At 25.5% G+C, this 27788-nt stretch overlaps 1 protein-coding gene across 3 annotated transcripts; it reads left to right on the forward strand.

Annotated features, from left to right (window-relative positions):
* The first annotated feature begins 1929 nt into the window (after nucleotides 1-1929).
* LOC117170518 (cytokine receptor-like factor 3) lies at nucleotides 1930-27788 on the forward strand. Of its 3 annotated transcripts, none has more exons than XM_033357294.1 (7): nucleotides 1930-2173; nucleotides 5975-6874; nucleotides 12326-12841; nucleotides 17109-17398; nucleotides 22894-23306; nucleotides 23395-23525; nucleotides 27360-27788. In XM_033357294.1, the coding sequence occupies exons 3-7, from the start codon at nucleotides 12443-12445 to the stop codon at nucleotides 27693-27695; spliced, it is 1569 nt and encodes a 522-aa protein (XP_033213185.1). In that variant the 5' UTR covers nucleotides 1930-2173; nucleotides 5975-6874; nucleotides 12326-12442; the 3' UTR covers nucleotides 27696-27788. The 3 variants fall into 3 exon arrangements, with proteins under 3 accessions (XP_033213185.1, XP_033213186.1, XP_033213184.1); XM_033357295.1 differs by having other exon boundaries at nucleotides 6016-6874; XM_033357293.1 differs by lacking the exon at nucleotides 5975-6874.

Genomic DNA, 27788 nt, shown 5'->3' on the forward strand with positions numbered 1-27788 from the left:
TGTTTTTTTGCTTGAAAATTAAATTTGTTGAATGAAAATGTCACCGATTACTTGAAAATTCAACATTTTGTTGAAAATTGAAATGTTGTGTAGAAAATTTGTCTTTTTGGCTTAAAAATGAAACTATTTTTTAGAAAATTCGTACTTAGTAGGGTTTTCCAAAAAAACCATTGAAAAAAACTGTTATGTCTATCGCCCGAATTATATCGTACACATTAAGTGAATCGATTTGTGTAAATAAAAATTTTTCTCCACCATTATCCATAGATTGCGAATCAAAACTTCTTTTTTAAGTATCACCCGGCATAAGTCTGTTTTATAGGGACACAAAACAACCCCATGAGTGGTTTTTCAAGTTTTTAGCGTTAATCATGATTTTTAGTTTTTTTTCATACTAATCGTTTAAAATGAATAAAATACTATTTTTTACTGATAATTCTATGTTTAGATACATTTTTTAAACAATTTACTATTTTTTTTAACAATGTTCTCTTATAATATAATTAGAAAGTGGCGGTATATTTTCAGAATTTTTCAACTTTTCGAATAGAGTGAGACAATCATTAATTCAAGTTAACAAGCGTAATTGTTTTAGCAAATTAGTATTATCTTGAATATTATTTTCTGCGTAATTCTTAAAATTTTCTGTTTTTCTAAAATATTTCATATTTTGTCCAATTTTCACTCAGCATATTAATAATTAATACAATTTAACAAAAATAATCAAAAACAACACAGTTAAAAAACCATCTTCGCCAAAAATAATTCTAGATAGTAGCGATTATTATTATTTAATTATTATTGTTTAAAACTATTTTTTCTTAAATTAATGTTAGATAGTAGTGATTTTTTCTGGTAATTTTAATCATTGTGTCCATTTTGTACTAATAATTATATTATATTTATTTATAATTATATACTGTTCATAACTAACATTTCAAAGAATACAATTTTAATTTTCAAAAAAGAGAAGATAGGTATTGCACTAATTACACCTAAGCGAAAAGTGTGCAGAAAGTACAAAATTTTAGAAGAAACTTCACCTATATAGTATGAATATAGAAGAAGATAGTTATAAAAAATAATATTTTTTAGGCAATTATTTTTGCATTAATTATTACCTCACAATAATTGTAAATTATTATGTTAATTTCAATTCATTATTGGTTCGCTCTAACTGGGAAATTGATAATAAGTTGAAAAATTTGGAAAAAACCCGCGACTTTCTAACTGTATTCTAAGAGAAAAATTTTAAAAACTATAATAAATTGTTTAAACAACTATATAAACATCTAGTTATCAGCAGAAAGTACTGTTTTATGTATTATAAATAATTTATTTTTAAAAACCCGCAAAAAATCTGAATTAGCGCTGAAAACAAGCTAACCCAATTTTTCACTTATGGGGTTTTTATGGACCCTATAAAACAGACTTCCCGGAACCTTTAAATATCATTTTATTTTCAAGTATTTTTTTGTGTGGATCGAGCACTTTTTCGGACATGAAAATTGAGGGGAAAAAATGTGCACTTTTCTATTGCATACTAAATTTACTGGAATTGTCTTGTAAAATCTGGTACAATTATAAATCAAAGCAAATATAAAGTTTTTTCAGCGAAAATTAGGTTGGAAGCAATTCACATTAATATATAAAAATTCTAGAATTGTAATCATTATTTTTTTTAGTAAAAATTAATTCTAATGGTAATTTTCGAGGATTTTTCAGGTTTTTTAGAAATCCTGATTTATAAACTTCTATTAATTTTTTTTCGAATATAGTCAATTATATTAAAATAGTTTACAGATAACATTTTTAATGCATATTTTGTTGGAAAAGATTTTAATTACAGGAAGTGTACATATATTTCATCACTCATGCGCACTAAACTTGACGTCAAAGTTTTCCTCGAATGTTTTCCTGTTTTCGGGAGAAAATATGGCGGTACATTTGCCTGGCCACTGATGTACCTGGTTAAGTTTTGTTTTTAAATTTTAAGTTAATGACATGAGCAAATTTTTAAGAATTAACATAGTTTAAAAATTATTGTTGGGCACTGGAACAAGGAACAAATTAGATGTATATCCTAAAGTGTGGGATTTGGCCCAAAGGATTTTTTTTCTTCTTACCACACCCACATCATTTTTTGAGATTAAAACAAATATTATCTGTTTAGGTAAGAACTATTTGTTATTTAAAACACCGTGCTAACATCTTGATTTGCAAATAAGTCGATTTGTTGTTACAAAAGCCTGGATAAGATACGTTTAGTATACCTAACCTATAAATTTCGATCTCACATCTATTTTTTTTTAAATTATTCTAAATTTGGTGATGACAGATCATTATTTTTAAAAATAACCTCACTCGTTTACATAAATTGTCTCACGACAATGCAGAATTCATTGATAATGGCCGATTTCCACACGAAAGGAGATGATTTTTCCAAGATGAGTTTCAAGAAAGAAAGAGAAAATTTTGTAAAAGCAGATGTAATGCTTGTCAAGCAAAATTTTATGCTTCCGACAATGTTACTTGCACCTGAGAATAAATACTTTTCCAAGAATTGTGATCCAAAAGAAAAATATGTTAGAAGAAAAGTGCCCAAAATGCCAAACGAACCAATGATCTGCAAATCAACAAATAAATTAAACAGGAGGATGGAAAGCCTCTCCTTCGAGGTTTTAAAATGTTATTTTATCTGAAACTTTCTGCTTAAATTTCCTTCTATTTAACTTTTATTCTATTTATAATAATTGGTTTAATTCCTATAATTTGTTTGTTTTTTTATTTTTATTTCAAAATTCAAAAGTAAGTGCGTTTTCACAAAATTTAATGAATTACCTAAACAGTGCCTAAAAATCCTGGAATCTTTTAATATCCCAAATTATTTTAAATCATATCCCTTGAAATTATTTAAAACGCTTGAAAATTCCTTGTAAACTTTTTAGATACCCTAAAATGCTTGGAATCTTTTAAGATTAAAAAAAAAATGTTTAAAGCTTTTAAAAATTCCTTGGAATCTTTTAAAATACCTAAATATATTCTAAATCCCTTGAAATCATTTTAAAAAATTCCAAAAGTATTTTTTAAAAATCCTAAAATCTTGAAAATTCGTTTTCAAAATTGGAAAATATGTTGAAATATTTTTCAACTTCTTTAAATCTTGGAATTCATTTTAAATGAATCAATTCTTGTAAATAAATCCTATGAAACCCTTCCAAATCTTCCCTGAAATCGTTAAATCCTTTAGAATCTTTTAATATATCGTATAATTCTTTGAAATCTTCACAAATACCTTAAGATATTAAAATTTGTTTTAAATTCTGGTAAATTCTTTAAGATGCCCTATTGAGAACCCTTAAAATTGTTGAACTCCTTGAAATCCATTAAAATATCCTAAAATAATATAAATCCTATGAAATCTTTCCACTTCTTCTGAAATTCAAAGAAATTCTTTAAAATCTTATGGAATTTTTGAAATACAATTATAGTGCGTACAATATTTGAAAATATCCTTAAATCTTCGATTTCATTTGAAATCACTGAATTCTTGTAAATCAATCTTACGAAATCCTTTCAACTCTTCCCGTAAATCTTTGAAATCCTTTTGAATGTTTTAAAATAACTTAAAATCTTTTCAATTACTTAAAAGCTTTGCAAGCACCCTAAAATATTTAAATTTTGGGAAATTCCTTTAAATTCCCTATTGAGAGCCCTTAAAATTTTTGAAATCCTTGGACATCGTTGAAAATATCCTAAAGTATTATAAATCCAGGGAAATCCTTAAAAATCTTCTGAAATTTTCTCAAATCTTATGATATTCCCTACAATATTTCAAAAGCTATTTCAATTTACTGAAAATCACTTGATTCTCGTAAATCAATCTTATAAAATCCTTCCAAATCTTTTCTGAAGCCTTTTAATGTATCGTAAAATCTTTGATATTGAAAAATGTATTTATATTCTAAGAAATTCTTTAAAATGCCTTATTGAGAGCCTTTAAAATTATTGAAATCCGTTGAAATTCTCTGAAAAAATATTTTCAAATATTTTGAAATCCTTCGATGTTTTAAAATATCCAAAAACATTATAAATCCTATGAAATTCTTTCGGATTTTCCGAAATTCTTTGAAATCGTATGAATTTTTGAAATCCTATAATATTCCATACAATATTTGAAAACTTTTTTTAATTCATTTGAAATTACTCGATTCTTGTAAATCAATCTTATGGAATCCTTCCAAATCTTTTACATTGTTTAAAATCTTTGGAAATACCTTAAGGTATTACAAAATCTATTAAAATTATGTGAAATTCCCTCAAAATCTTTTCCAATATTGTGAAATACTCTGAAATTCCTTGGAATCTATTCAAATATTCTAAAAACTTATATATCCTATAAAATCCTTCCGAAGAGCATTCTTCCGAAATTCTTGAAAATCGTATGGAATATTTGAAATTATGTGATAATATTTCCTACAATATTTTAAAATCTCTTTAAATATTTGAATTCATCTGAAATGTCTCAATTCTTGTGAATAAATTATAGGAAATCCTTACAAATCTTCCTTAAAATCTTTCAAATATTTTAGAATCTCTTGAGATATTTAAAAATCCGTTTCAATCCGGGAAATTCGTTAAAGTTCCTAACTGAGAGCCTTTAAAATCCCTTAAAATTATTAAAATAATCGAGAATCTTGCAAATTCCGTTGTAATTCCTTTAAAATCCTTCAAAATATTTGGAAATCCTCTGAATTCTATTATAAAATATCCTAAATTCTTATAAATCTTATGAAATCCTTCTAATTCTTCCGAAATTCAAGGAATTCTTCAAAACCACGTGGAATTTTTGAAATTCTGTGATATTCATGAAAATATTTGAAACTCACGTAAAAATTTGAAGATCTTACGAAATATCTTAATTATTTTGAAATTATTTGAAATGTGATCATAAAATTGTTAGAGATTCTTTATATCTATTGAACTCTCTTAAAAATCCCATAAAAATCGTTTGAAATCCGTGATTCCAAGTCCCCTGGAATCATTAAAAATATCTTAAAAACCTCAATCATCTTAACTGCTTAAATTAAAACCCTTAATTAATTCTTGTGAAATTCATTGAACTGCTTTTAAGTCCTTAAAAGTTCCTCTAAAAGGTTTGAAAACTTCGAACATTCATCAAAATAAGTTGAATCTCTTGAAATTCTGGATAATTGATTAAAATAGATTGAGTACTGTTAAAATCCCTTATAAAGATTGAAATCTTCAAAAATCTGACCAAATCTCTTGGAATCTTAAAAAATATCCTAAAGGCTTGTAGGTCCTATAAAATCCTTTCAAATTTTCAGAAATTAAATTAAATTTTTAATTGAAATCCATTTCCTTTAATAGAAAAACCTATTCTGTTTTTAATAATTTGGTTGAATCCTATAATTTAGGTTCTAATCATAATTTTTTATTTTGAGATACAAAAGCACATGTTTTTTTGCAACATTCAAAGAATTATTTACAATTTAAATCTTCTCTAGGAAACAGTAAATAAAAGCAAAAATTTGCTAAAAGAAAAAAGGTCAGCACCACCAGGGTTTCCAAAATACACCTGCTTAGAGAATATTCTTTCTGAATCAACATTGCACAATCATTCAAAATTAAGATCATCCCCAGTTTTTCCCTCATCATCAACTAAAAATAGTTTATCCTCAAATCATGAAAAAACTCTCTCTGAATACAATTCTTCCGAAAAGTCTCTGTCTGTGGAAAAAAAAGATTTAGGTTTACAAGTAAAAGTTGAAAATAATTGTAATTCAATTGAAAAAAAAATAGGAAACAAAGTTGAAAACTTTTCTTTAAAAAATTGCCAACACTCATCAAATGCAAATATAACCGAACAAAAATTAGAAAACGGAAAATCGAAACATTCTGACACCGTCAAAGATAACATAATAAATATATTTACTTTGTCTGATGGTCACAGAAGCAATTCGAGCCTCAGCAATTATGTAATTGATTCAACAGAAAATAGAATTTGTACCTCCGCCTCGAACCAGGAGAAACATGTAAATTTCGATAGCAAAAGCGACTACCAGAAATCAAGTTTGATCGATGAAAACTACACAGCAACCAGTATCCTTAATAGTGACAAAAATAACCTAGATTGTCACATAAAATATTCATGGCAAGATATCGAAAATTGGATTCCACCTGCGCAAAAAGACAAAATTTCTAAAGCGGAAAAGAGCAATTTTGAATGCAAAATAACTTACTCTTGGCAGGTTCTAGGGATCAGTACACAAACATCTCTTCAGCTTTTACAAAATGTAGATCAAGATCAAGAAAACGATAGATACAAGTGTCAAATAAAATATTCCTGGCAAATAGTAGGAAAGAGTACACAAGTCTCGTTGAATTATTACGAAAATCATTTAAGTTTTAACGGCGATTATTGGAAAGGATCAATTCTCCTTCCGAGAGAAAATTACAACAAGTGGAACAAAATCAAGTCCCCGATAGAATCTTTGAATAGTAAAAAAACTATTATTCTTTACAGCGAAGGGACACAAACTTTATCTGATAAAAGAACACAAACGGAATTGACCGATTGCCGTGTCAAATATTCCTGGGAAAATTTAATTCAACAGCATTTGAAATCACTCGAATCTTCGAAGTTTGACGCTTCCGAGAAAATTTCGTACGATAAATACTGCGTAGATGATTCGAGGATTCGTTTAGAACCTATTAAATGCTCTGCGAAATATTCTTGGCAGAATTTAATCAGGCAGCGTTTGAAAGAAGCGGAATATTAAGGAATTAAAAATATATATATATATATATTGTGTAAACAGAAATTCTGATTTACCAAGGAATTCTGCATTGGGTGAGAATAACTAAGGGGCCGTTCGAAAATTGCGTCACACTCTTTCCCCTTTTCTTCTTTTTTACGAAAATTCTTATTTTTTCCCTGTATTCAAGAGACTTCTCTCTTGTGTTTTTGCTTCAATGCGAACTGAATTAATAGAAACCAGGGTGGCCGCTGGACCGGGAAACTTGGAAAACCGGGAATTTTATGGGACTAGGGAAAACCGGGAAATGACAGTGAATTTATATTTTTACCGGAAATTTTACAAAATTTTTGGAATAAAAATGTTGTCCAACTTTGATTTCAACCGCTTTTTAAATAATTGGTTAAATTGTAATTTTTACAAATTATTATATAATTTAGTTTAGAATGCCTAATTTGCAAATCTTTCACTTTAAAAATGATCCATTTTAGATTTTTAATTTTTAAAAGCATATATTTTAATTTAAAGAATTTTAAAATGCAGGTTTAAAGCCTAAAAAATTTGAAGTTTTTAAAATCGAAGATTTTTATTATGAAAAACAGGGTGGCCGCCGGACCGGAATACCGGGAATTTTACGAATTTTCAGAAGAAAAATCTGCCCAAGTTCGATTTTAACAGTTTTTTAAATAATTAAAGTGCAGTTTTGAAGATTTAAATAATTAAAAATTAAAAGCATTTGAAGTTATAAATCTTTTATAAAAAAAAACGTTTTTATTTTATCCACTGTAAATATAAATAGAAATAAATTCTAGATCCATTCAAAATTTGAGAATTTCCAAATTGTAACTGTTTCATTCCGAAAGTCTTGATAAGAATTGAAATTAATATATCATTTATTCCGATTATTTTATTTTTAAATAAAAATTTTCATAATTTATCAATAATATATTTTTAATTCCGAGTTTTAGGTCTTCCTATATATTATTTTTTTATATAAAATTTAAGAAATAAATTTGGTAATATATTATTTACATTAATTTTTTCAGCTTTTAAAAATGTAAACGTGCGTTTTACTATTTTCAACTTAAAAATAAGTCCATAATAATATAGTCATAATTAAAGGTTTTTATTCAATTTAAAATATTGTGAGTCTAAATTATTTAATTTTTATACCATTTAATTTGAAATTTCTTAATGTAGAAAAAGAATAAGTATTTAATATTTAGCAATATTTCACTGTTCATTTAAGACGAGTAAATTGAAACCAAATATTTAAAAGAAAGCAATTTCAAACTAAATTGTTTTACATAGAAAGCTTTGAATCTTTAGATTTTTTTATTCTTTTTAAATCTTTCACAAATCTTAAAAAAATTCTAAATTTTTTGTTTGAAATCTGCAAAAATCTAAATTCTATTTTAAATTCGGCAGTAAGTATTCGAAATTATTTCAAGTTCTAAATTTAATTCGAATCTTTTTAAAACTTCTAAATATCTCTTAAAATTACTCTAATATTTTTACAAATAATAAGTGTTCTATTTGTTATTTATAAATTCAAATTTTTTTTTAAATTGCAAGACTTTCTAGAAGTTATAGAAAAAAATCAATTCATTTTGATATATATTTAAAAGTTCAAAAATTAATTGAATTTGGAAAAATTTTAAACCACTTCTCTGATTTAGACTATTGAAAATGTTAACGTGGATTTATATTTTTGGAACTTATTCTGAATCTTTGAAATCTATAATTGATAAAAGTTCGAAATTTTGCAGTTTATTTGCATTTCATTTAAAATTGTTCAATTGAAAAGTGTTAGTATCTTCCATTTTGTACGCGTACTTTTTTGAGCATTTGAATACCCAATTTTTGAATTGAAAAGCATTTAAACTTCAATTTAAAAAATTTGGTATTCAAGGATTCCACTTTGAATGCTTTAATTTATTGTTTATTCTTTATTACTTTATATGGAAAATTATTCAGAATATAGTTTGATTTTTTTAATTTCATTGGCCGTGAAAAATGTTTGCGAACCGGGAAAAAACCGGGAATTTTTTTCCTCTATCATAACAGCCACCCTGAAAACTAATTTTTGTTGGAACTTATTTCTTTTTCATTGAAAAGTCTACTATTATATTTTTTTGTTCAGAATTTATCTATTTTTGTTTAAAAAATCTACCATTTGGTTGAAGATTGAACTATTTTGCTGAAAATTCCTTTTTTTTTGTAAGTTGAAAATGAATTTTTTAAATGTGAATTTAACTATTCTATTTTTGTTTTAAAATTAATTTTGTTAAAGCTTGAACTATTTTGTTGAAAATTCGTTCTTTTTTGGTTGAAAATTAATTTTTTTAATATTGAAAATAAAGACAAGTATTCTATTATTGGTAAGAATTAGATTGTTTTTAGTTGAAAATTCAACAATTTGGTTAAAAATTAAATTGTTTGGTTGAAAATTCATATTTTATGGGGAAAGGGGGGCAAATTCAAGTGTTTTCTATAAAGAATCCATCTTTTTGGCTTGAAAAGTCAACTTTTGGTTGAATTTGTTTTTTCTAAAAACTCAAATATTTTTTTGTTGAAAATTTAACTGTTTGGTTGAATATACAACTTTTTTTATTTAAAAATTCGACCGTTTGGTTAAAAATTAGTCTGTTTTGGTTGAGGATTCAACTATTTTTTTGTAAATTCGTCTTTTTTTATTGAAATAGAAACTATTACAATTTTTATTGAACTCGACGGTTTTTGATATAAAATATTCAACTACTTGGTTGAAAGTTGGACCGCTTTGTTAAAAATTCATTTTTGTTGAAGTATTATCATTTTATTGAAAATTTAATTATTTTGTTGAAAACTTAACTGTTTTGTTGAAAAATTGTCTTCTTAGAAAGAAAACGCAATTGCTTTTGGTTGGACTTTAATCTTTTTGGTTTAAAATTTCAAAAATTTAGTTGAAACTGTTTGGTTGAAAATAGAAGTTCTTTGTTCAACATTCATTTTATTGTTTGAAGATTTAAACATTTTTTGAAATTTTTATTTTATTATTTCGATCATTTATGGTTCAGAATTCAACAATTTATATAAAAATTTGACTGTTTTGATTGAATATGAACTTTTATGTTGAAATTTCATATTTTTGGGTGGAAAATTCATCGATTTTGTTGAAAATTCGTCCTTTTCAATTAAAAATGTAACTATTTGGTTTAAATTAACTTTTAGTTTGAAAATTTATATACTCGGGTAGGAAATCTGTCTGACGACTTTTATTTTTTTTAATTTTAAATTCGAACCTTTTCTATTCATATAGGAAATTCAACTACTTGTTTAAAAGTTGAACCGCTTTATTGAAAAAAGATTTTTGTTGTTAAAGATTTATGGTTTTATTGCAAACGTAATTATTTTTTGAAAATTTAACTGCTTTTTTGAAAATTCGTCTTTGGAAATAAAATCCAACCTTTTTAGTAGAAACTTGTCTTTCTAACCTGATAATTCAACAAATTTTTTGAAAATTCTACAGTTTTTGTTTTGAGTTTAATCCTTTTTGTTTAACCGTTGAACGTTTTTCGGTTGAAATATCAACTATCATATTTTTGATTGAGAATTAATCTTTTTTATAGGAAATTCAACTACTTAGTTGAAAGTTGAACCGCTTTATTGAAAATTTATTTCTGTTGAAGGTTTATCATTTTGTTGAAAATTTAATTATTTTCTTGAAAACTTAACTGATTTGTTGAAAATTTGTCTTTTTGCAAAGAAAATGCGACTGTTTTTGGTTGGAGTTTAATATTCTTTGTTTAAAATTTGGAACATTTGGTTGAAAACTTAACTCTTAAGTTTTTCACTGAGAATTCATCTTTCTTTATTAAAAATTCAACTGCTTCGTTGAAAGTGGAACTTTTTTGTTAAACATTCGTTTTGTTTTTTGAAGATTGAACTTTTATGTTGCAATTTTATATTTTTGGGTGGAAAACTCATCTATTTTGTTGAAAATTCGTCCTTTTGATTTAAAAATGTAACTATTTGTTTAAAATTAACTTTTAGTTTGAAATTTAATGTGTTCGGGTTGAAAATTCAAGTTTTTTCTATAGAGTATCCGTTTTTTTATTTAAAAATTCAAGAATTTGATCGACATTTTTTTCTCTCTCGGCTGAAAAATTTTTTCTGGTTAAAAATACGTCTTTTTGGTTCAATTAAACTGTTTTTGATATAAAATTAAAATCTTTTTTGGTTGAAATATCAACTATTAAATTTTTCGTTGACAATAATTGATCTTTTTCGTTCAATTAGGCTATTTTTTATTATTAATTCGAACCTTCTCTTGGTTGAAATATCAACTATTAAAATATTTTGTTTCGTTTTAAGAATTAATCTTTTTTATTGAAAATTCCACTATCTGTTTGAAAGATAAACTTCTTTGTTAATCTTTTTGTTTAAAAGTTCGTCTGTTTTATTAAAAAATATTCTGTTATGGTTGAGGGTCTAACAATTTTGTTGAAAATTCGTCCTTTTTTTGGTTTAAATATAAACATTTACAATTTTCGTTGAAAATTCATTTTTTGGTAGGATTCGACGGTTTTTTATTTGAAATAATAATTTTTTTTTGCTGCCATATCAAACTTTTAGATATTTTTATATAGGAAATTCAACAAAAGTTGAACCGCTTTGTGGAAAAAGGATTATTTTTGTTAAAGATTCATCATTTTATTGAAAATGTAATTATTTTGTTTAAATTCGTCTTTTTGGAAAGGAAATTCCACTTTTTTAGTAGAAATTTGTCTTTTTGACCTGAATATCTAACTTATTATTTGGAATTGCAATCGTTTTGTTTTTAAATTAATATTTTTTCCTTTTTTTAATTCGACCATTTGGTTGAAAATTCATCTTTTCAGATTGAAAATTTAACTATGTGTTTAACAATTTAAGAATTTGGTTGAAAATTGAACTATTTTGTTAAAAAGTCATCTTTTTGTTTCAAAAGTTCTTAATTGAAAATTGACCTGTCTTCTAAAAAAATCGTCTCTGGCTTGAAGGTTCAACTATTTAATTAAAAATGCAATTGTTTTTAGTTGAAACAAATTCATTTTTGTTTGAAAATTCGACCATTTTGTTTAAAGTTCATCTTTGTAGGTTGAAAATTCAACTATTTGGTTAAAAATTCGTGTCTCTTGCTTGAAAGTTTCACTGTTTGATCTAAAATTAAATTCTTTTGTTTGGAAATTCGGCTATTTGGTCGAAAAATCATCGTTCTAGTTTGAAAATTCATCTTTTTTGGTAGAGAATTAATACTTTTTGGTTGAAAATTCAATATATTTCGACTCGAAATATGAATTGCCTCATATGGAATTTTAATTTGAGAGCCCTTCGGGCTGTGAGGTCTGTTAAAAATTAAAATATTATATTTTTATGCTCTATGTTTTATTTAAGGCGATTATCAAATGAAATGAAAAATAAAATTTTGAATTAAAAGGCGGTGGAGGTAATTTTTGAACGACCCCTAATGGAAGAGCTATTTGTTAAAAAAAAAGAGTTTTTAATTTCTTTTAAATTTGCAGCAATACAAATTGAGAGCTTCCATGCGCTTGTTGAGTAAATAATTAAGACTAAGAGTCTCAAGAAGGGTGTCAATCAGTATTAAGATAGGCATAACATAAGGGTAAAAAAATCGAGAGATGGATCAAGTATCATCGAAACCAAAAGACTTAAAAATTGCAGTTTGCGAAGAAAAAATTCTATCAGATATTAGAAATAGTTTGCCACTTTTACCAAAGATAGATAAGAATGCAAATGATAGTAATGTTCAAAAAACGAGAAAGTCGGGTGAAGATGATCTGTTTGATCGTTTGGCAAGTGCAATATCGAAACAGAAACAATACGAGCAGAGTGTGAATGCTGCTTGGTTTGTAGATAACGCTGGTTTACACGAAAATTTTATAAACGATGGTTCGATAAAGGGGGCTCAGTTACCAAAGCATGTTGAAGAAAATATTCAAGGAATCGCTCAATCTGCTGAAGATTATATTAGCAAGTTAGAGGAACAATTACAAGATCTTGACTGCGCTGATGAGCAAGTAAGTTTAGAAATTTAAAGCTAATACAATGTGCCTACTCACCGGAAAAGCTGGAATTGTCAGAGAATTTTCAGGGTGGCCGCTGAACCGGGAAATTGGGAAATGACAGTGAATTTTTTTTACCGGGAAAAACCGGGAAATGAAAGTGAGTTTTTTGTTTGACCGGGAATTTTACAAGTTTGTGAAAGAAAAATCTGTCCACGTTCGATTTCATCAATTTTTAAATAATTAGTTGAATTTTCATGTTTTTCAATTATGCTATTATTTAGCTTACAAAGCGTAATTCAAAATTTTTTCACTTTAAAAATTTTCCATTTAAAATTTGTATTTTTAAAATTACATTTTTAATTTAAAGATTTTTTAAATGCTTTCTTAAAGACTTAAACAAATCAAAAATAAAAGCCTTTGATGTTGAAAATTTTGGATAAAAAAATTTTTATTTAATAAATTTTAAATCAGTTCAAAATTTAAGAATGTTCAGATTTTAAGATTAAAACTGAAACGGTTTCAATTTGAAAGTATTAGCCATTAAACAAATGTGAACGTGTGACTGAAAGTTTATAAACCATTTTCAACTTAAAAATAACTTCAGTCTAAAATGTTCAATTTTTAACCCATTCAATTAAAAATGTTTAATTAAAAAAAAAGATTAATTATTGAATGTTTAGCAATATTTGAATTATGATTTAAGGCAAGTAAGTTGAAACCAAATATTTAAGAGTAAAGAATCTTTAACTTAATTGATTGACATAGAAAGCCTGGAATCGTAAAAATTTCGAAGAGCCTTTCAACTTTAAACGTTACAATTTTTATTGTTGTATTTGAAAAATGCGTAATTTGTGAGTGAAATTTTTAAATTTTGATGTATAATTTACAAATGAACATTTGACGAAAAAATTTGAGTAATTTTAAGAGATATTTAGGAGTTTTGAAAAAATTAAAAATTATCATGCAATTTTTAGAAAGTTTTCTTAAAATCTTCAAGAATCTTTTTTGAAAATGTTGTTTAAATCTTTGAAAAACTTTTTAAATATTCTCTTCAAATAATTTTTCAAAATGAAAAATAATTTGTTATTTTCCTAGTAATCTTAAAAAAATGTTTTTATTCTTTTGAAGCTTTTCACAATTCGTCAAAAGAATCCAATTTTTTTGTATAAATTCTGCAAATATGTACATTTTGTTTTATATTAGGCTATCATTTTAAGTTTTACATTAAGTTTGAATCTTTTTAAAACTTCTACATATCTCTTAAAATTACTCAAATTTCACCTACAAATAATAAATTTTAAATTTTTATTTATACATCCGAATTGTAAAAAAAATTCTAAAATTTGCAGAATTTTCTGGAAATCGTAGAAAAAATTCAATTCATTTTGACAGATTGGAAGTTCTGAAAAAATTTTCAAAATAATTTAAAATTTAAAACAAATTTAAAACAACTTCTAGATTTCTTAAGATTTTGAAATAAAATTTAGAAGCTTTCCAAGGATGTTTAAACTATTTAAAAAGAAAATAATTGAATTTCTAATTTAAGAAGTGTTTAGGTAAAATTTTTGAATTTTTCAATATTTAATGTTTCTAGCTTAAAATCCCTTAAAATTATATAATTTTGACAATTTTAAAGTTCATTGATTGATTTTGTAATTTAGAGCATTGAAAATGATAACGTGGATTTATATTTTTTTATATTGAAAAATGTTAGTACCTATAATTTTACACGCGTAAATTGTTAAGCATTTCAGTACAACATTTTAAAATTAAAAGCTGATTTTTATATACGTAGAAATAAATTTGTTAATTAAAACCAGGAAATATCTCAAATGTATGAAGTTGAATAACAATGTTTTTCATTTGTAAAAGTAGCTTTTATTACTGAATTTTACTATTTAAATGAATATTCGTTATCTTAGTTGTAAATTAATTTTCGAAAGTTTTCGTTGAGAATTCATCTCTTTAGTTACAATTTGAACTACTAATTTGAAAGATAAACTCTTTGGTTATATGTTCATTCTATTAGTTGAATATTTCCTCATTTTAGTTGAAAATCAATCTCTTTTGTTAAAATTGAACTTTTTAAGCTGAAAATTGAACTATTCAATTTTCGGTTGAAAATTCATTAAATTAGTAGAAAATCGTCTTTTTTAGTGGAAAATGAATAATCTTGATCGAAAGTTCGTCTTTTTAGTTAAAAATTCAACTCATCCAGTTAAAGGGTCATCACTTTAGTTCCAATAATATTCAAAAATTTGAGATAAAAATTCATATCTTTGGTTAAAATTTACTGCTTTTAATTGAAAACCTAACTATTCATTCTTTTGTTAAAAATTTATCTTTTCACTTGAAAATTCGTCTTTTTTGGTAAAAAAAATCATCTTTTTGGTTGAAAATTCAAATTCTTGTTGTAGAGTTAAACTCTTTTGTTACAACTATATTTTGTTGGTTGAAGATTCATTATTGTGAATAAAAGAACTCATTTCTTTGGTTGTATGTTGAATCGTTTGTAGAAAATTCGTTTTTTTTATTTGTTTGAAAATTATTCTTTTGAAATGAAAATTGAACTATTCATTTTTTTAATTGAAAATTCATCGTTTTTAGTTAAAAATTCATGTATTTTTTATAATTCTTTTTTTCCCTGGGTTGAGCTCAACTAATTTTATTTTAAAATTAAATTTTTTTTGGAGTATCAACTATTATATTTTTCGTTTAGAATTCATCTTTTTGTTAAAAAAATTCCACTACTTGTTTGCAAGTTAAAATCTTTTGTTAAGAGTTCATTTTTTTTGTTATTGCTAAGTATTCATTATTTTAATTCAAAAAATTTATCTCTGGTTGGAAATTTATCTATTTTGTTGAAAACTCTTCTTTTTTTAATTAATCTTGTTAACTACAAATTTATCTATTCAATTTTTTATCGAAAATTTATCTTTTTTAGAAGAAATTTCAACTATTCGAGTAAGAATTCATGTATTTGGTTGGAAAATCGTCTTTAATTTTAGAAAATTCATCTTTCTGGATAAAAATTTAACTATTTGGTTAAAATCATTCTATCTTGTTGAAAATACAATAGTTTACTTAAAATAATTAGAAAATTGAAGGGTTTTAAATTGAATTTAATATAGTATTTACATTAATGTTTTAGAAAATGTGATTACATTGTAATTAGAAACCTGATTTGTTTCGATACTTCGTGAATATAGCTCTTAGAGTCTATTTTAGTATGCTCATTTATTGATAAAGATTACGAATTTTTTCGTCATCAATTGATTATTTCATGGTCAAATTTAATTCTAAATATTCCTAACATTATTGATAAAAGAGCACATTTAAATTTTTAATTAATTTTTATTTATGGAAAATAATTCTATTTTGAACATGTTGCTGGTAGAATTTAATTCTCAAATTTATTAAACTTTAAAGAGATGAGAACAATTAAATTATGGACAAAAACTTATAATATCCTAATTTACAAAAGAAATTTAAAATCGTTTAATATATTCTATTCTGTTCTTTTTATTTGAAAATTCATATTTTTTATAAATCAACAAAAATCCTGTTGGCTAAGAAATTATGGTGAATTTTGTATGTGTGCGTTTACAAATTTGCTATTGAACAACATTAAAAAATTGTAATTAAAAAAAAAAGTGTTACACTTAATTTTGAATTTTGTTTCAAAATGTGTAAAGAAAACATGTTTTTTTTTTTAATGAAATTTACACTTTTAAAAGAAAAAGTTAGATATGTCGAACCTGAAAAAAATGTTGTGTGTTTTTAATATGTTTCAAAGTCGCAAAATTCCTATATGACGAGAAAAATTTGTTTCTGAATGGTTCAAAAAATTCAATACTGGTAATAAAAAATGGCCGATGCCGACAATGAGGTTTATAGGTAAATTTTAAATGATTTAGGTTTTTTTTTAATTAATTTAAAGTTTCAAAAGTTTCAAAATATATCAAAAAGTAAATAAAAGAATTAATCAAATGTATGTTTATAAAAAGTAACAACTGTCATGTTAATCAAATCTGCACTGATTGACTCGACACCATGAATTACAAAAATATTTCATAAATTTAATAAATTATTCATTCAATAAAAATGATTTATTTGACGAAGATAATAATACTTTTTAGAGCGTTAATCGCTAAAAAAGTAAATGTATTCTGAAATTATAAAAGTCAATATCCTGGTGGAAAAATGTATTTAAAAAAAGTAGACAACCCTCTATTATCAACTCTAGAAATATAATTAAATTTGTTATTGCTTATTCCAGATAATTACAAGTGCAAATAAAGCTTTGCAAGAGATCGACGAAGCATACCAAAGTTTAATAAACGAAGTGTGTTGCCAGATAAATCGAAAACGTGATTTGATAAGACTGGAGACTGAAGTGCATAAAAATGAGGGACTTGCGCCTTTAAAAGCCTGCCGTCAGGAAATAAATGCGCAAATTCGAAGTACGCAGCATCTTCTCGATTTAGTCCAAGAAATGCTCAAGTATCCTCACAGTTTCAACAGACAGAGATTCGAAGAACTTACCTCTGCCAGCAGCAATTTAGGAAGGTATTCATGAAAACACAAAAAGTTCCTTTTCCTAAAATATGCAGTCTTCGGACTGTCCACACTATTCACAATATTTGACAATTCTCTTTTTGAATTTATTTTTATTAGTTTAATCTTAAACGAAAAAGATGAGTTCTCAGAAAAAATTATTAATTGATATTTTAACTTAGAAAAGATTTTTATTTTTAATCAAAAACAGTTGAATTGAAACGAAAATGAAGAATTTTCATAGAATATAGTTAAATCCTCAATTGTAACAGATTTATTTTTAACCAAACAGTTGCATTTCAACTAAGAAGATGAGGTTTCTACAAAACAGTTGAATTGAACCAAAAAGGACGAATTTTCAAAAATAATGGTTGAATTCTCAACCAAAACAGATTCATTTACAACTAAACAGTCCTATTTTAACAACAAAGAATTTTTTCTTCAAAAATTACGCGCCTAGGGTGCGCGACTATTGGTTCTCGCGCTCCGCTCTCGATTATCTATTTACCTCGCGCTACGCGCTCGTTCTTTATATTTTCACACATTCTTGCGCAAATATTTAAAAATTAAGACTCAAAACATCCACCACTGTAATTTTGTAATTGTGAATTCTCTTTCGTTAAAAGAGCTTATCTCGAGAGTTTGAGCGCACCTACGGCACGCAACTGATGGCAATCGCACTCCGCACTTGGTCTTTGCATTTCTTCCGCATTCGGGCACATACCTTTTAAAATCAAAGGTGAACGGACCGACAACTGTAATTTTGTGATTTTGACCTCTCATTTGTTAAAGTTCTTTTGGCTTTAAAGAACACATTCTCATCAAGTATCTCGTGCTTCGCACTCGATTTTGTCCAACATGTCAACTTTTCTACATTATACACAACACTTTTATATCAATTATAATACATTTTTTATATAACTCTGCCTGGGATTACTTATTAAAAATTGCAAAATAAAAAGAAAATTGTATTTATCATGATTATTTTTGTATTTGTTTCTTATTTTGCTTTAAATTGTATTCTAAGCTGCTCTAAAACATGTATCATTTCAATAAATATATATCATTACAATTCATAATATGAATAAAAATTGAATCACACTAATTCTTATTTCCTTGTTTTTATAATTTTTTATTTTTAATGTTGTTTTTTACAATTAAATAAAAACTACTGCGCATCTGCATAGGGTCCAATACAGGAATCTATATAGGGTCCTATATAGGAGCCTATGTCCTCTTTCGTCTTTTCTGTGCTTTTTCCAAAAAGTTAATTTTTGCTTCTTTTATCTTATGTTTTACGATTAAAAGAAAATCTACTCATCCTATCGAAAAATGATTAATAATAAATTTATAGATCTTTTTAGGCGAACAACTTTTTCTGGTAATTTAAGTTCATACCTTGTGTCGTTTTTTCAAACAAATTTAATATTTTTATTTTGAATATTATTTTTTACGGCTAAAGCAAAATCTACGTGTCCTATCAAAAATTATAGCTCTTTTTTGGATGAACAATTTTTGTCTCATTTTTTTTCGTAGCTTATATCGAAAAGTAATTCATTATAAATTTGTAGTTCTTTCCAGGGCGCGCAATTTGAGCTTTTTCATTTTTATTTGTATCTTGCATAGTTTGACCAAAAAATGGAATTTTTGAATTTTTCATTATTTTTGGTACGATTAAATTTGGAATGCTCAAATTTTCGACCAAATTAAAAAAGTTGTTATCATCGTCCTGTAGGGCTTTCAAAAAGCAAAGTTTTTCTTCTCTTGACTTTTCTTCATATCATGCGTTGTTGGGCTTAAAATGTTCATTTTAATTTGTTTTTTTGGATTTTGAAAATGCTCTAACTCTGACCATTTTCTTTTTATAGAAAAAAGTCAGAAGGATAAATTGTTTATGATTTGAAGTACTATGAACAACCTTGCATAGAATTTTTACATCTTGAAAAATGTGGTTTCAAAATTTTTTTGTACGATCAAATTTGAAATTTTCAACTTTTTGACCCAGTTGAAAAAGTTGTTATCATAATCTTGTAGGGTTTTCAAAAAGCAACCTTTTTCTTCTCCAGACTTTTTTTCGTATCATGCGTTGTTTGGCCTAAATTGTTAATTTTAGTTTGTTTTTTTGGATTTTGAAAATGCTATAGCTCTGGTAATTTTTTATTTTTCGGAAAAAGTCATTAGGATAAATTGTTAAAATTTTTGAATACTATGAATAACCGTACAGAGAATTTTTGAATTTTTAAAACAGTGGTCTCAAAAATTTTCAAAATACGCTCACTTTTTGAGTTTTCACCCAAAATGGCTGGCTAACGAACTTGACCTTTATTTTAGGACACGAAAAGAGTATACCAAAGGTTAATCCAATCTGCCAAATCTTTGGAAAGTTATCGTGGTGACGATTCTCTTGATGAGAATGTAAAAAGACATAAATCAACGAATTTTCTATCCGAGAATATGAAGTGTAACCAAAATTTCATTTTCAACCAATCGATTGAATTTTCAACAAAATAGCTACTTTTTCATTTAAAAAATTAATATTAGCAAGAAAAAAGCGAATTTTCAACTCAAAAAGGTGGATTTTTTACCAAAAAAAAGTAATAGTTGATATTTCAACATAAAAAATATTTAAATATTTATAAATAACATAAAAAATAATAAGCAGTTGGATTTAACCGACAGTAACGCATGTTCAACAATGTATGTACTTGATTCTTCAATTGAAACAAATTATTTTTAAATCGAACAGTTTAATTTTTAACCAAAAAAAAAAGATTTTCTACCAGAAAAATGAGAACCTTAAAAAAAAGCAAATAAATTTTCAACCAAATAGTAGAGTTTTCCGACAGAAAACACAATTTTTCTACAAATCAATTAAATTTTCAACAAGAAAGTTAATTCTCAACTGAAGCAGTTTAATTTCTAACTGGAAAATTACATTTTTAATCAAAACGATGAAATTTCTGCAGAAAGAAATGAATTTTAAAAACAACAGAATAAATTCTCTGCAAAATAGTTGAATTTTTAACTAAACAAAAATTTGTTATTCAAGAAATGAAATATCAATCAAATTGTTTAATTTTTGAGCCAGAAAGGCTATCTGTGAATATGAATTTTAGCCAAAAGTTAATTTTCAACTCAGTATCTACATTTTCAGTTAAACAACTTAATTTTATCAACAGGGAGAGAATTTCTAACTAAAATTGTGAATCTTCGACCCAGAAAATGGACTGTCATGAAAGTATCTCAACCAAGGGGTTGAATTTACATCCTAGAAAAAAGAATGTTTAACGAAAAAAACAATAGTTAATATTTAAAAAAAAAATTTGATTAAAAATAATAAGACTTTAACCAACAAAAACGTATTTTCAACAAAATACATACATTTTTAACCAAATAGTAACATTTTCTACCATGTTGTATTAATTTTCAACCAAAATCATTTATTTTTTAACTAGACAATTACATTTTTGACCAAAAAGGTAAAATTTCTGTAGAATTAAATGAATATTTAAACCAAAAAGGTAAATGCTCGACAAAGTAGTTGAATTTTTTACCAAAACAAATATTTCTCATTCAAGAAAGAACATTTCAATAAAAATGTTGAATTTTCAAACCATGAAGATGAATTTTCAACAAAATGATTCAATTTTGAAACAAAAAAGATGAATTCTTAACCAAAAATGGTTAGATTTATATACTGAGGAGTAAAAGGTTAAATAAATATTAAAATTAATTTTTAAACTTTAAAAATATAAAGTTAGAAAACTAGAAATTTTGCTTGCAAAATAAGTTAAGTGTCAGTTTGTTTTTAAACTTAGAAAAATGCAATTTTTAGAAAATTCTTGAAAAAGTAGGAAAGATTTTTAAATATTTCATATGTGCCATTTAGGACTTTTAGAAATTTAGAAGAAATAAACAAATAAATTTTTGCAAATGCTCCAAGTTTCTTAAATATTTTTAATATTTCGAAACCTGTTGAATTTCTAAAAATATATTTAGCTGATTCGAATTTTTCTTCAAATTTTGAAAAAGTCATTCAAAATGTAAAGGAATTGCATTAAAAGCTTCTAAATTTTCATAGGAATTTTAAGTAAATTTGTTTATTTACTTGTAACCTTTCAAAATTCTATTAACTTTCTAAAGTTCTGCTTTGAAATCTTTAAAAAAATCTGCATTTTTTTAAATCTTAGTTTACAATTTTTGTGCAATCTCTTCAAAGCTTCTAAATATTTCTTGAATTCACTCATTTTTTTTAATCTTGCCAAATTGAAACATTTCCATTTAAAATCTTCTACTCTTTTTCGAAATTTAATTTTTCGTGAATTATTTTTTATATTCTGCAAAATAAAAAAAATCGATTCAAAATCTTTCAAATCCTTCTTTAACAATTTTATTAATCTTTTAAAAGTTTCCAAAATCTTTTTAATTATTCTCCTAAAATGAATATAAAAAAAACATTTTAATTTTTCCTAGGAACTTAAAGAATTATTTTCATTTTCTTTAAAGCTTTAAAAATTCCTAAAATATCTTGTAAGTTTTTATAATTTTGTAATCGTTTAAAAAATTTTAAGTATTTCTTAAACTTAATCAAACTTGTTCTAAAATTATGTATTAAGGAAAAATTTTGCTTTAAAATCCTTATGCTCTATTTCCAAATTTTATGAAATAATTTAAAACGTTTTGTAATCTTTTTCAATTTTCTCTTAGAATTCATTAGAAAAAAATCATTTGAAATTTTCCCATGGATTTTAAGAATATTTTTTTTAATCTTATGACGCCTTGATAAATCGAGTTTACCTAAAAAATGTTTAAATTCTGTAAACGGAAAGAATTGTCTTATAGTCTTCCATATACTTTTTCCACACATTTTTAAATATGAAAAATTTAAAATTATACTTTTACAATTAAACGTGAACCACTAAAAAATTTTCCTAGATATCTTAAAAAAAATGTAAGCTAATTATTAAAAAGCTTCAAAATTTTTTTTTCGAATTCTTCAGGATAAGTTTTTCCAATAATTTAATCTGTTCATCTTATTGAATATTTAAAAAGGTTTGAAAATTATAGTGTTGTAGCAAAATTTTAGAAACACAATTATTATCAATAATAAATTAAAAATAAATTTTATAATGAAGTCAAATTATTTATTTAGAAATTTCGATATACAAAATTGATAGCGCAGACAACTAATAAATCTTTATTAATAGATAAACAACCTGAAAACAGTCACAGTTTTCAACAACAATGTGTTCGATATTTTTGAGATATTCAATAATATCGCTTCTTTTAGGCAAATGAAAATTTTACGAACTCGAATAAAAAATGCCCCCCCCCCCTCTTTCTTTTTACGTAATATGTGAACTTTCCCTAAATTTAATACTTGGAAAAATTTTATGACGTTATTTTGAGACTATTTTTTTCAAATTTTGTGACACTATGAACACAATTTTTTATCTCTAAATTAAGTCCCTGACCTGAATATGATAAATTGCTATCTCTTTTTTTAGAATACCAGCGGTGCCATTGCCGGAAGAGCTTCCTTGCATAACTTTTTGTCATCCTTCGAGGGCAGTTAAGGAAAAAGTCTTGACAAAGATCACTGAATTAGGATGTGTTTCGCGAATGGGTCCAGTGCAATTATTAGAAATAGAAGAGAGACCAGCGAGTCTTTATATTAAGTGGCACATTATTGATCCTGAATATTCCGGCGAAGAACAAATTTTTATTGTGCAAAAAACAACCGGAGATAGTGTTGATTCTGTTTCGAATAACTTTGAAACTGTTTACGAAGGTTCTGAGACTTCGTGCTTTGTTAGAGATTTATCGGTTAATACACCAGTTTCGATTAGAGTTGGAATTCAAGCACCTCATATTGTTTGGAGTATTCTTCAGACGGCGAAAACTTCTTTAGCGCCTTACTGTGAGTTTCTGATTAAACTTACAACTTTGTCTACATTTACTACTTTTTCTGTATACGTTATAGAATAAAATTAATTATATTTTTGCAGGTTGGAATTTGACAAATGAAAACTACATGATAACGAACTCGGGTAAAGTAGCAGCAAAAATCACGAACGAAATCAGTACTCTCTTTTCGCAGGAAGCGCAATTCGATGCGGAACACGTCATCGAATTTAAGGTAATTTTTTATCAAATATTTGAATAAATACAATTTTTCTGGGAAAATGAGACGCTTTTCAACTCTGCTGGGATTCGAGTACAGGCAAAGTTTCGGGGACTCGAATCATAACGGAATTGAAAGGCGTTTCCTCTTTTTAGAAAGAATTTTTTTGAGAATCTCAGACAGAAATTGTAAAAAAGGGTTGCTACAGGTCAAGGAATTTACAACTGGTTATGGAATTTCTGGGAAAACCTGAAAAATTTAAGGTAATTTCTGTATCAAACTTTAGGAATTAATATACATATGAATTCTGTTAATTGAATAAAGTTGGAACCTTAATGAAATTAGGTTCAGTCCCAGAAACCTATCATTTTATAATTTGTTGTGGTTGAGAATTCATCTTGTGGTTAACAATTTAATTTTTTTTTGAGAATTCTACAATTTTATTGTAAAGTTATAGTTGTTGATTGAATGTTTATTCGTTTTATTGAAAATTAGTTTTTTGTTGTTAAAAATTTAACTATTATGGTCAGAAATTCAACTATTTGAAAATTAACTTTTCTGTCAAAAATGTGTCTTATTTGGTTGGATACAACTGTTTTTGGTTAAAAATAAAAATATTTTTTAGCTAAAAATGCATCTATTAGTTAGTTAAAAGTGGAAGAACTTTGTTCAAAATTATTATTTTTTTTTTATGATTCATTATTTTCCTTAAAAACTAATTTATTTCGTCAATAATTTTAACTATTTTGTTCAAATTTCGTTGTTTTTTTTTTCTTAAATTATTTTTTTGTAACTGAAATTATTACTATTCCATTTTTGTATGAAAATGTATCACTTTAAGTTGAAAATTCATCTATTTTGTTTAAAACTCATCTTTTAAGTCTTTTGTTAAAAATTTCTCTTTTTGGTTTAAAAATTCACCTGTTTTAGTTGAGGATTTAACTTATTTGTACAAAATTCTTATTTTTTTTATTATTACAATTGTTTTTTATTAAAAATGAAAATATTTTTTGGTTGAAATTTTATCTTTTTTAGTTGAGAATTCAACTGACTATTTCAAAATTATTATTATTATTATTTAATTCGTCTTTGGCTTAAAAATTCACCTCTTTTGGTTGAAAGTTCCTATTTTGTTGTTAAAAATGCAACTGTTTTGGTTGATAATTTAACTTTTTTTGTTCAAGAATACTCTTTTTTTTTAATTCAACTGTTTTTATTTAAAATTAAAATATTTTGTTGCTAAAAATTCATTCACTTAGTTGAAAGTAGAACTTTTTTTTAGTTTATTTTTTTGTTTGGTGATTCTTCATTTTTTAAATTAATTTCTGTAGTTAAAAGTCTATTTCTTTTTCTTAAAACTCGCTCTTTTTGGGTTGAAGATTCAACTAGCTCGATGAAATGCCGTATTGTTTAATTAAAAATTAAAATATTTGTTGGGTAGAAGTATCAAATTTTGCACTCTTCGTTTGAAATTCAACTGTATTGTTGATAATTTGTCTTTTTGGTAGAAAACTAATCTTCTGCGTTACAAATTTAACTATTTTATTGAAAATTCGTTTTTTTTCGGTTCCAAATTAGTTTTTTTTTTAACTTAGAATGTAGATCCATTTTTTCTTGATTATTTATCTTTTTTAGGTGAAAATTAATTTATTTTGCTTAAAATTCATCTTTTTTTTATTGAAAAATACCATATTTTTTATGTAGCTATCAACTATTATACTTTTCACAAGGAATTTTTTTTTAATTTCACATCTTCGTTTGAAAGTTTTACTATTTTGTTGGGAATTCCTTTTTCTAAATTAATTGTTTTAACTAAAAGTTTGAGAATTCCATTTTTGCTTAAAAATTTATCTTTTCATTTAACTGAAACCTTAAGAATTCTATTTTTTCTTAATTTTTCTTTTTTAGTTAAAAATATATACTTTGTTGATAATTTGTCTTTTTTGGTAGAAAAATAATCTTTTTGATGGCAAATTTAACTGTTTTGTTGATTTTTTTTTAATTAATTTTTTCAACATAATATGTATCAATTCCATTTTTGCTTCATAATTCAAATATTTCGGTTGAGAATTCAATTTTTTTGTTGAAAATTTGTATTATTTGATTTTTTTCTGTTTTTGATTTTTGATGAAAATTAAAATATTACGATTGAGAATTCAACTAGTTTGTTGAAAATTCGTATTCATTAGTTTATTTCAACTGTTTTTGATTGAAAATTAAAATATTTTTGACGGAAATATCAACTATTACACTTTTCACTAAGAACTACTTTTTTTATTTAAATTCGCGTCTTTGTTTGAAAATTTAACTATGTTGTTAAAAATTTTAATATTTTGTTAAAAACATAACTATTTTGTTCGAATATTTTTAAAATTAATTTTTTAACTTAAAATTTATCTTTTTTAATTTAAACTTCATTTATTTTTTGACATATCGTCTTTCTTGGGATAAAAGACCTTTCAAATAATTGTTTCCAGTATATCTTACGATTATATTGAGACTAGAAAGAAAGAAAGAAAAGCCCTAGTCCCATTTGTGCGAGAAAAAATCAGTTTTTCTTTTTCGATCTTCATTTTTTCCCATCTTTACCTTCATTTGAGCTCGATTAAAGATACTTTAACATCCAATTCTATTTTTTCCTACATATCCTAAGTCTATTTAAAAACTATAAAATAACTGTTAAAATAATGTAAATTAATTATTCAATAATATGAATATTTTTTAAAAGCTCTTTTTTATTTTGTTTAATTTAAAAAAATAAATACTTCTCTTCATCCGCAAAAATGTTTTAAATTCTTTAAGGGCATGTGATACTTAGAAAATTGTCTATTTTACCAGTTTTAGGTTCCGACGGCTTTTTTTCTTTAATAATCAATATTTTGGCTTAAAAATTTGGGACATGATAGCGACCATGCTAACGGACGTCCCCACACACTTTTTTTTGGTTTAATTCAAAAAAGTTTTAATTTAGCAAAATCTGATTAATTTGCATAGCGCTTAGGAATTAGTATCTATTTTACGCGTTTTAGATTCCGATGGCTTTTTTTGTAGAATAATCAATATTTTGTCTTAAAAAATTAGGAAATGATAGCGAACATGCTAACGGACGTCTCCACACACTTTATTTGTGTTTTTTTTTTCAAAAAAATTTTTGATATTGCTAACAACGTATGTACATTTGGAGGTTATGTATGTTACAATTCTCCTGTGCGTTACTTCTAAACTACACAATATTTTTGGATGAAAACTTTGGACTTGCAAATAAACATAGTAAATTATCTCCCGGAACTAACCCTTTTTACAGGCAATCAAAAAAGTTTATTTCATAAATAATTTCCAGATTATCGGAAAGGCAGAGATGAAAAACGACGTAACCTCAAAATAATACATATGCATAAAATTTTTATTTAGCACAATACATTTTTTTGTTATTATCCCTCAAAAAAGAGTCCGGGGACGTCCGTTATGATATTTTATAGCATCTCCGAATTCAGTTTTTAAAAAATTTTCATTTTTGTGGGAAAAAAGCCGGGGAATCTGTAAGTATCACATGTCCTTAAAACCCCATTTCAAAAAAACTATTAAGAAACAAACCTTTTTAATAGCTCAGAATTCTTTTTGTGTTTTAGATTGAAGCTAGTCTTACGAAATTAACAAATTATTAAAACCGGACGTTAAAGCATGTTTAAGAAGGCTGTAATCAAAGAAGAGAACTTTATTTTTTTCAAAAACGGGTATATAGGGAAAGTCAGGGAATTTATAAATTTAGATTTTGTAACAACTCTTTAAAATATTCCATACAATTAAAGTAAAAGTTTATTTAAACTCGCAAAAAATTATGGATTTCAGTTTTTGGAGGCATCGACTGATGGGAGTAATGAGGAAGGACTTGCTCTTGTATCTGATTCTGGCGGAAAAGATGACGATCTTAAAAGAAAAGGAGCTTTATTAATTACGCCTCAAGGAAAAATCTACATGGATGGGGAAGAAAAATTAATGCGATTGCCAAAGATACGTTTCGGAACACGTATTTTATTTTCGGCGACTCGAAAATATGAAGAAACTTTGAGAATTAATATCGAGTGTGCCGATAAAGCAGTCACTTACGATTGGATCGTGCAAACACCACTATATTTTGCCGCCCGATTTACAGAGTTTAATAAGTGGAATCTTATCGTTAAATGAACATTTAGAGAATGAGTTTTTTTTTTAATCTATATTTATACACGTGTTTTTAAAAGTGCCTTATATTTATGTGGTCAATAAAATGATTTTACG

The sequence above is a fragment of the Belonocnema kinseyi genome, chromosome 4 (assembly GCF_010883055.1).
Source record: "Belonocnema kinseyi isolate 2016_QV_RU_SX_M_011 chromosome 4, B_treatae_v1, whole genome shotgun sequence".
Lineage (NCBI taxonomy): Eukaryota > Metazoa > Arthropoda > Insecta > Hymenoptera > Cynipidae > Belonocnema > Belonocnema kinseyi.

Excerpts from the sequence above, each read along its gene's own strand:
- LOC117170518 (XM_033357294.1), top strand. The coding sequence starts at position 12,443 with ATGGATCAAGTATCATCGAAACCAAAAGACTTAAAAATTGCAGTTTGC. Across the intron at positions 12,842-17,108 it reads TTGACTGCGCTGATGAGCAA|ATAATTACAAGTGCAAATAA; the intron begins GTAAGTTTAGAA and ends TGCTTATTCCAG. Across the intron at positions 17,399-22,893 it reads GCCAGCAGCAATTTAGGAAG|AATACCAGCGGTGCCATTGC; the intron begins GTATTCATGAAA and ends CTCTTTTTTTAG.